The 10,166-nt window shown below is 42.3% G+C and overlaps 1 protein-coding gene across 1 annotated transcript; it reads left to right on the forward strand.

Moving 5' to 3' along the window:
- Positions 1-295: 295 nt before the first annotated feature.
- cyb561 (cytochrome b561) lies at positions 296-9,450 on the forward strand. Its single transcript, XM_008295375.1, has 6 exons — positions 296-338; positions 2,649-2,856; positions 7,277-7,375; positions 7,501-7,604; positions 7,695-7,852; positions 8,449-9,450. The coding sequence occupies exons 2-6, from the start codon at positions 2,652-2,654 to the stop codon at positions 8,639-8,641; spliced, it is 759 nt and encodes a 252-aa protein (XP_008293597.1). The 5' UTR covers positions 296-338; positions 2,649-2,651; the 3' UTR covers positions 8,642-9,450.
- The last annotated feature ends 716 nt before the right edge of the window (positions 9,451-10,166 follow it).

The raw sequence follows: 10,166 nt of genomic DNA on the forward strand, positions 1-10,166 counted from the left end.
CCTCCTCTGGCTTGACGTTAGTGTGACGTTAGACTCAATCCGATGGCTTCTGTTGATTAATAATTCTCGCTGTGCTTTAAAGTATCTGATTTTACTATGTGTGAGTTTAACAGCTCATAATATAATAAGAAAAATGTTAATATGATGATTAATAAAAAACAATGGCATCCCCTCTTTTTCTCACAGTCCTACGATTACATGCCTGTAAATAAGGGCATCCAAAACACACACAGTCTCACATCTGCACAGTCAGGTCAGAGGGAGGAGGGAGGAAGGCGGATCTGTCAGTCCAGACTCCAGGACTTCCTCAGCAGAGCAAAAGCACAGCCAACGGCGCAGTAAGTATTTCACTCCACCACCTCTCTAGATCCTTTTTTTTCTTTCCTTTCTCTCCTCCACCCCCTCGCTGCTGCATTTTGAACCGTGCGTAAGACGATTAAAAGTCAAACAGGCTGCAGAGTCACGTCGATCCCAGGTAACAGGTGACGGCGCGCGGTGCGTAAACACCACAGCAGCCTGTCATTTGGGCTGTAATTTTCCACAATAAGCTGTAGTTGCGGCGGTGTGACTGTGCGATAATGGCACATGTGCTGTGTCTGGATCGGGAGCTGTGACACTCGGGAGTGATAATTGAGCGTGCAGGGGTTGTAATAATGGACTTTCAGCTGCGGTAATGAGGCGAGCAGCAGGAGAGCTTTTGTGATTCTGGCTCATATCTGCTCATGTCCTCACTTTGCTCCCGTCAGCTCGGTGCGACACTTCCTGCTCTGTGTTATCAGCGTCACGGCCGTCTTGCATGACTCTTAGAAAACATGCTTAGAAAAAAACAAAAAAAGGAACAGATGCGGGTTCTGCTCTCTGTGTTTGTTTGTTTCTTGGTTTTATTCGACATGAGCTGCGTGTTTTCCTGGTAATTATGTTCTCGCAGCTGTGTAGTCAGTGCCATGTGGATTTTTATTGCAAAATTACAGTATTTGCTGCTGTCAGTTAAGAAGCCAATGTTTAATTCATTCACATCTATCAATCAGCAGGTTGGAGGATTTCAAGTGCAAGTATCTGGGTTTTCTCAAGGAATGGTTTTAAAAACTTGTACTTTACTCAAGTTTTTCCTTTTATTGCAAATACTTACTTTCTTTAAATGCAAAGCACGGTGGCGGCATCATCATAATTCGGGGCTGCTTTGCTGCCTCTGGACCTGGACAGTTCACCATCATTAAGTCAAGGAGCCGGTATACATAAAGCACATTCAAAGCCAAAGTGCTCACCAGCTGATAAATAAGATAGGCTTTGTAAGTTTACTGAACAAGATGGTCAAAATTCTGCAGTTTATGTGAATTTACACAAGAGAAATTTAATGCTTATGGTTAAAACCCGACAATATTTTGTTTCCGTGAGCTGCATGTTATCCTGGTAATTATGTTTTCACAGCTGCTTAGTGGATTTTATTGCAAAACTACAGTATTTGCTCCTGTCAGTTAAGTAGCCAATGTTTAATTCATTCACATCTATCAATCAGCAGGTTAGAGGATTGCAACTACAAGTATCTGGATTTTCTCAAGTGAGAGTGCAAGCATTGTTTTTGAATAACTTGTACGTTACTCAAGTTCGTTTTTTGCAAATTAAATCGTAAACTTCACTACATTTTGTTAAATATTAAGCACTGCATGCCAACATCAAAATTATCATCCCATGTGAAGCATGGCGGTGGCATCATCATGTTTCAAGACTCATTTACTGCCTCTGAGCCTGTTGACAGTTTGTTATCATTAAGTCAAGCCTCTGATGTTTATATTGCTCATTCAACAGCTGTTGAGCCGAAGTGCTTTCAAGTCGAGTAAAGAGATAAGCACAGAACATTTACTGAACAGGTTTGATTATTAAGGTGAAGACCTGACAGTGCTGTCTGTTATGGGAATTCACCTAAATTATTTAAATGTTATGATTTAAACCCAAAACGTTACATATGAGGGATCGCAAGATTATTTTTTTGCCCTGATCTGATCCAAGTTATTCAATATGCAGTGGCTGCTGATACTAAGACCCAATCTGTACTTTTTTTCTACATATAACATACTTTAAGTATTGTAGATTAGCTGTAGTAACGTGCAACGTGAAATACAGACAGTGCGAGATGTTCCTCCTCTGTGGCTTGCTGTCTGCAGCCCTGAAGTCTTTTATTGTTTAGTACTGTTGCGACCAGAGAAGGCAGTTCTGTGTTGGCAAGCAGAGGGCTTTGTGGGGGTTTAGTTAGTAACGGGGCACCATGACAAAGTCTTCTGTAACACTTGACCTCTAGCTACTGCACTAACTCGATGCAGTTTAATTTTTCACATCGATACACTTTTGTAAATGTTATTTGCATTATAATGGATCACTCACAATAATACAGAAATCTAATAACATATCACTGTTATACTTTAGAATTCTCATTTTTAAATTGGCAAATTTCATAAACTGTGTATTTGTTTAGTAAAATATTGAAATGCTTCATATTGAATTACTAAATGAGGTCAAATTACCCCGGTGTCATACTTCATCACATGGCGCTGTGTGTTTGTCCACCTCAGCTTCTTAATTCGCTTTAATTTCATTCAACAAATGTTACAGCCTAAATCATCAGTATTAATCACTCTGTTACCTTCTCTCAGATCATGGATGAGTCTGCCCCCCGTCAGGGCCGCTCTGTGTTCGTGGGGCTGGTAGGAGCGTCGCAGGTGCTGGGTCTGGCGTCGGTGGTGCTGACGGGTGTGTGGATGGGTCACTACCGCCAGGGCTTTGCCTGGGACGGCTCAGCGCAGGAGTTCAACCTGCACCCTCTGTGCATGGTGCTGGGCCTGGTCTTCCTGCATGGCGACGGTAAGTCCTAATTAGAGGTTGGGGCAACACAATCATTCTAGAGAAGGAAACTGTGGACTTAACTGCTATTAGGAAGGCAAAACAAAACTGGGTCCAAAAGACGAGGTTAGATATCTGTTGCAAATTTTATGGCAATTCACTGTAAAATATTTCACTCTGACCCACAAACGTAAACCCAATAGTTGCGTCAGAGGATCCCTAAAGTCGTTAACATTCATCCTCAGGAAACTATCAAATTCTGTCTCAAGTGACACAGAAATCCATCCAATAACTCCTGAGATATTTCATTCTGGACCAAAGTAGTGAACCAATCAGCTGACTGATCACCCAGCAGGGCCATTCTTATAACCATGCTGCCAGTGGGGCTAAAAAAAAAGTAAATAGATTAAAGCACTTGCAGGAAGTGATCCTTCCCTTCTGCCTGTCACATGGCTGATACCACTAATATCTTCCATCCAGTTTGTCGTCATAGTTACGAGAAGTCCTTTCAGATAATATTCTTTAAAGTGAAACAGGGAGCAGGTCGAACGCCGTAAAACATCCGCGCTTTGTACACATAAGTAATCCTGCTGGTGTGTGTCCACGGTTGGGAGTTTGTGCGTTGTAGCCTCAAGCCAAACTGCTGCTGACCTGTTGCATTAACTTAACACTGACCAGACATCTTTCCATCTCCCTCCCAGATCCAGCGAGTCTGATTTATTGAATGCGCGCTTGTGTCTGTTTCTGTGGCCAGCAAAGCTTTGACAGAGCGAACCCAACGGGGAATCGAAGCGGGCGGCACGAAAAGCAGCAGTCAGCAACCAGCAGCATATTTTTCAGTTATAGAGCAGCAGGGTTCCACTTTTTTCTCTCTTAAAGTACGAATTTGACCAAATGTGGCACTAGTTTGTCCATCCCTAGTGAGCCGGAATTTCGATTTCCAGTTGAAATCTGGGTGATATTTGATCACATTGGTTCCATCTTCTTTTCAGGATGCTAAAATGTGGTTACAGCATCAAAGTGTGCCAAAAAACACAAATTTGTTGGGACATTTTAATCATTTTTCCAATCCTAAATCAGATTAGAGACGATATCCATTAATGTGAAGGTATTTCGCCAAAGTCGTATTGCACTGGTTGGTGAAATGTGGACGACTTTAAAATAAAACATCATAAATATGGCACTATATACATTCGGTGTTGCCAACAAGAAGCTCCGAAAGACATCATAATGGGAGCAGCTGTCATGGTTGGACTAGAAATCCATTGGGCAGGTTGGAATACTGACAGAGAGTTCTTTAGGATGGTGGTGGATCAGTGGATAAGGCTTTGGTCTACTGTTGGGGGGGTTCTGTTGTTGGACTTGTGCAATGACAGTGAAGCTGAATCTTCTTGTCTTATCAGTTGTATACATTCATGTAGGAAAAATTTGCTTACTGCTGCTATTACTGAGAGGTTACAGCTTTGAGTATTCCAAAACTCACGATAGAGGATGACATAATTTACAAAAAAAGACTCTTTCATGCCAAAGTGAAAACAGATTTCTACCAAGTAATTTCAGCTAATTACATGGTAAATGGTCTGCACTTAAATAACGCTTTTCTACCTTAGTGGCACTCAAAGCACTTTACAATGTTTTCTCATTCACCCATTCATACACCAATGGCGACAGAGCTGCCATGCAAGGTGCTGCCTGCCATTGGGAGCAACTTTGGGTTCAGTGTCTTGCCCAAGGACACTTCGACTGTGGAGTTAGTGGCTGTGTGCCTTACGATCAGAGGACAACCTGCTCTACCACCTGAGCCACAGCCACCTCATTAAAAAAATAAAATGTAAAATAAGTGATTGCACAAGTTTTCACTTCCCTTAAAAAGTGACTCACCAAACTCAACACAGGTGCAGCCAGTTGATGCTACACAAAGAAAGGCTATTTAGGACATTGGCTGGATGGCGGCCACTTGGCAAGCAAACTTGAAAGCACGAGGAGCTGTTTGTCCCTTTTGTTTGGTACGAAACTCAAGTTATTGTGACTAGTACCCAGCTAGCTGTTGTGTTCATGGTTAGCTACAGTAGTTCATTAACTAACCCTGCAAGAAACACAGGATCCAAGCTTTCTGCAACAAATATTTAACAATTTAATGTCAATTCAATTTGGTTTTGGTGCCTTTTATCATTCAAACTTGTTCATTTCAAGCAAAGCCCAGCCTCACAATGCAGGCTGAAATGACTGATGACAGCAGGAATGTCCTCTCCTATGAGAAAAATTCAACCTAAAGCATCTTGGTTAAAGCGTCCTCACTCTTAATTCTTTTGCTTCCTGCTTCAGCAGCTTCTCCCTGTTTGTACAGTCGTGTAACCTCCACCTGATCTTTTGTTCTCGTTGCCTAGTAGCTGAAATAGTTTCCTGCTCAGTCATCACATGCTTTGATAACGTCTCCACAGCTTGATCCGACTCCCTGTTCCTTAAACTGTACATGAAGAACCGGTTGCTTTTTGGACCCTGTTATCTCCGTGCACCGTGAAATAAAGACAGTGTGAGATGTTCCTCCTCTGTGGCTTGCTGTCTGCAGCCCTGGGTACTTCTGCTAATGACGGTAACCACATTAGCTCCGCTGGTTTCGAGCTAGATTGCATTAGAGCGATAAAAAGCAAAGGTCAGGTGGACATTAGATGGGGGGGTTGAGACGGGCGGTTAGTGAGAGATTTGAACACCCTGGGGGGTGTTTCTGCACACAGCCACTAACACACTAATGTGGTTACATTTGACAGCATCTTAATCAGCGTTTTGGCCTCTTTTCAACATGTCTCAGTATCTACAACAATAGAACCTTTCAAAAAGCCTCACGTGAGTTCAGGTCTTTAGAAACCTGGAGCGCTCTCGTCATTGGTGAGCAACTAATGCGGCACTTTGGAAAACAAAAGGGCCAAGCTGCTACTTAGAAATGGAATTAAGCTGCTGGTTCAGGTGGCCAAAAGAAAGGATTAAAGGTAACACAATTAGCAGTTGTATGTGTGTGAGTGGCTGCAACCTTTTGCTGCAGCAAAATCAGACAGAGAGGGAAGCTTTAGGCCTTTCAGCACATCCACAAACGTACAATATGTGCTGCAATCATCACATTTGTAATGTCCTGCTCATATTATATCAGTACAAAGCGATCAGCTGCAGGCACTAAAGTAAATCATAATTATTCTGTGAGAAGCAGAAAAATATGGACTGTGTAAGAACTGTTTGTTGACAGTTTTTTACCCCTAATCTTTTGAAATTGTCGGGAACTTAACGATATTGTTCTGCAGCGCTTTAAGGGTGATGAAATGTTCTTGCCATAGTATGATTTACTACAGTAACTCAATAGGATGTTTTACTGCACACCAACGCTACCTCAGGACCACACAACTGATAGTCTTACATTTCAGTTTACTAGTAGAGTCGTGACTCGATAATCCGACCCTTAACAATCCGAAACCTTGCTATCTGACAGGCTTTTAGGAAAAACAAATGGAACCCATTAAAAACAGCCTTAACATACCGACAGCCTTGGATTCTGACTCCGACATGACATTTTATGTCACCAATCAGGATGACGGCGTATTATCTGACTGAACAATCCAACAGATTGGCTACGTTCACACTGCAGGACTTAATGCTGACTTTGGATTTTTTTGTGAGTTCGTTCACATTTCCAATTAAACACGACTTGTATGTGATCTGCTGTGTGAACTTCATATGACCCAAAAGTGTCCCGCATGCACAGAAGAGGACACGACGACGTCATGAGCAGCGAGCGTGCTCAGTGTTTACAGAAGTAAACATGGATGGTAACGGTGGAGCGTATCCGCCACCGATGGTGGAAACAGAACTGTGACCACTATCTAAACCGGCATCAGCAGCCAAGTACTGCCTGTGTGTTCCGGCTACTTCCACCCGTCAGAGCGCTCCCAGATACAAGTCGCATAGGAGAAAAAACAATCAGATTTGGGTCATTTTAGCTGCTGTCTGAACATATTTACCTTTGATGTCAACTAGCAGGCCTGTGTACAATCACACCGGTCAATTAGGCGTGAAATCCAGCGATGTGTAGTGTTCTAACAATACACTAGTTATCAACAACTATAAACAATGAATATTAACAACAAACTACCCTTCCAGCATCAAGCCCTCCTTGTATCTCGACCTCCGTCTTGACAATCCGACAGCCTTGCTATCCGACATAAAAGAAGGTTTTAAATTTAGTGTTGGATTATCGAGTCACAACTGTATGTGTTATTTCATAGTGGTGACGTCTGTAGTTTGTAGAAAACAGTAAAATTACAGAAAAGCCCTGCATTAGTAGATGTGTCCAAACCTTTTTTTTTCTTGGTATTGTGTGAACTTCTACCTTCATAGTGGTCGACTGTTCTCTTATGATATGTCGTCCTTCATCTCTCTCTCTCTGTTTTTCCAGCCATCCTCGTCTACAGAGTGTTTCGTAACGAGGCGAAGCGGAACGTAAAGGTGCTTCACGGCGTCATTCACCTGCTCGCCCTCATCATCAGCATCATAGGTAAGAGAGAGACACAGATGTGAATGTTAACACCAGAGAAAACATTATTAGCTCCCATCTGACACCTGGAGAGATAAACACTTACAGCTGTGTGTATGTGTGCGTCTGATTATGTGCGCTTGCAGGTTTTGCTGCTGTGTTCGACTTCCACAGAGCAGCTAAGATCCCAGACATGTACTCTCTACACAGCTGGTGTGGGATGGCCACCTTGGTCCTGTTCTGCATACAGGTACGTACATACGCTCTCTACATTTCTACAGTGCTGATCAAGTGTAATGTGGATTTAAACACTAAACGTTTTCCCCTCCGTGTCCCACAGTGGGTGATGGGTTTGCTGTTCTTCCTGTTTCCTGTTGCGTCGTCATGGCTACGGGCATCGTACCTGCCCGTCCACGTGTTCTGCGGCCTGGTTCTGCTGGTGATGGCCATAGGGACGAGCCTGCTGGGCATCACAGAGAAACTCCTCTTCAGCATCATGTACGTCCGTCTGGTTGGGTCTCGGTGTCTCGTCTGGTTGCTGTCGAGTGTTCTGAAAATTTACAACAACAAAACTTTTTCCACATGTAAGACTGGAGCACTGAAAGCATCTAAAGTGCCAGATGTTCATATTTTTTATGTAAAGACCGATAGTAGTTGAATGAATGAGGAGTAAGAGGAGAAAGCAGTTGTAAGAAATTAATTGGAAAGTAAGATATTAAAGAAGCTGAAATTGTAGTCGATGGCGAGGAATTGTTTGGCCCACAGGATGTACGGAACCACACCAGAATTTCCGACCGATCCAAGCATTGCATACCAAATGGTTCGAGACAAATACACGTCCACAGATTATATTCCACACAGCGATGCTAAATAGTGCGAGCATTTCCAGTGGAGCCTTTAAACGTGGGAAAGCAACTTGACAGATCACGACAATCTCAAACATTTCCGCTCAACTATCCGTCTAAAGGTTGATGTTTGATGAAGGTGATGAGATCCATAAATCCACTTCTGATTTATCTCATCCGTCCATCTCTTTCCATGTCACCTATATTTGTCATTTGTATCTCTCTCTCTCTGCTTCGGTTTGTTCCCAGGCCGACCTACTCTAAGTTCGCCCCAGAGGGAGTGCTGGCCAACGTCTTGGGGCTCCTGCTGGTTTGCTTCGGGGTGCTGCTGGGTTACTTGATCACCAGGGAGGAGTACAGACGTCCGCCAAACCCAGAAGAAGAGTCTCTGTCCGTCCACTTCAAGACTCTGACCGAGGGAGGGTCACCGACCACACCCTGACCTCACTCTGTAGCCTGAAGCCTCCACCTTCATCTGGATACGAGCAGTGTCCTGCCAACCGACTGTTGTGCCACCAGTCTCTGTTACTACCTACTTATAAAGTCCTCTCTACATGCCAGTGACAATGAATGTGTTTAGAAAAGGGAGTTTTCAAAAGTTTAACTTTGCCAAAAACTACTGGACAGAAAGCTGTAATGACAATCTCTCTGCAGTTACATTCAAAACGTTTCCATTTGATCTCACAAGCTACTGAATAGTTGTGCCAGCGTTACCCAAAAATATTTATTTAAACTTTTGTGAAAGAGTTTAAATTTTGTAGAGAAGTAGCATGGAGTCTCGTCGATGCTGAACGACTTTAGTATTTGTAGATACTCACTCTAAAAACAGATGTTTGTTGCAGGGCTAATCTCTGGGCTAGCAACCTACCACACGGAAATTTCATTTTTGGAGGAAGGTTTGGATGTCGCAGTCTGTGCATTATACATTTTAATCACAGTGCTTGTCTCCCTGCATGTAAAAGCAAATGTTCCATCAGTGTTTTGTGGGAACACCGAAGCTGCATCCTTCGCTTAGCTCCCCTTCGACGACTGTTGGTTTAAAGAAATTCAAACAAGCTAGGGCATTTTTTTTCTCCCGGTGTTCCCCAAGGCTCTGTTCTCGGCCTCTTGTTGTTTTTGATTTACATGGCTCCACTCGGACACAATATTTGTAAATTATTACAGTAAATACAAGCTGATAGGCTGCCTCTGTAGACAGCCGACTGATTAAAGCTAATATCTGTTCTGTCAGACATGCGCGAGGTGAGTGACGGAAAATCTTGGCTAAAACTGTTTCTGTGTAGATACGACTTCAGTCCCCGTAATGTTAGAAGAGAGGAAAAGATGCAAGAAAAACAGTTTAAGAATAGAATTTTTGAGAAATACATCTTAGGATTATTTGAATTCTATTATTGGACATTTTGACACAGATTCATAGTCTAACCAATCGTGCCATTAAAAGCCCCAACAAAATCAGAGAAGAAGACAGCCAGTTAGCTTACATAGATGTAAAAAGTGCTGAATTTAAAGAAATTTGTAAATTTGTTTGTTTACGAGAAAATTCCTCATGGCCCTTTAAATAACAAGTTTGACGATCATCCATCGATGAACAGATCCTGCCAGCCTAATAACTAAAAGCTCACAAGCCAAGAACCCCTAAACTATTTATTGATAATTTGATTCAGTTATTTATTTTATCCTAATATGGAAAAATTATCTAGTGCCATATATGTTTTCAAAAGAGTGGAAACTCATTTTGTGGCTCACAATGCACTACAATGAAGCGCCCATGACGTTCTTTTGTCCGTTCTACAGTATCTTCGTCGGCTAGTTAGGTGTTTGTATTTAAATGTCAGTCTTGGAAGAAAAAAACAAACTGTGTGTATTTAGATGTGTGTTATTGGAGTTTGATGCACTTTTACCTAAAGGTGTTACAGTCATATCTTTGAATGTGTTTTTTGAATGTGCTTTTTTAAATTATTATTATT

Source organism: Stegastes partitus, unplaced genomic scaffold (genome assembly GCF_000690725.1).
Source record: "Stegastes partitus isolate 25-593 unplaced genomic scaffold, Stegastes_partitus-1.0.2 Scaffold1041, whole genome shotgun sequence".
Taxonomy (NCBI): Eukaryota; Metazoa; Chordata; class Actinopteri; family Pomacentridae; genus Stegastes; species Stegastes partitus.

Bases quoted from the DNA above. Each gene is read 5' to 3' on its own strand.
- cyb561 (XM_008295375.1), top strand. From the start codon at position 2,652: ATGGATGAGTCTGCCCCCCGTCAGGGCCGCTCTGTGTTCGTGGGGCTG. The intron at 2,857-7,276 runs GTAAGTCCTAAT...CTGTTTTTCCAG, and splicing joins GGTCTTCCTGCATGGCGACG to CCATCCTCGTCTACAGAGTG. The intron at 7,605-7,694 runs GTACGTACATAC...CGTGTCCCACAG, and splicing joins TGGTCCTGTTCTGCATACAG to TGGGTGATGGGTTTGCTGTT.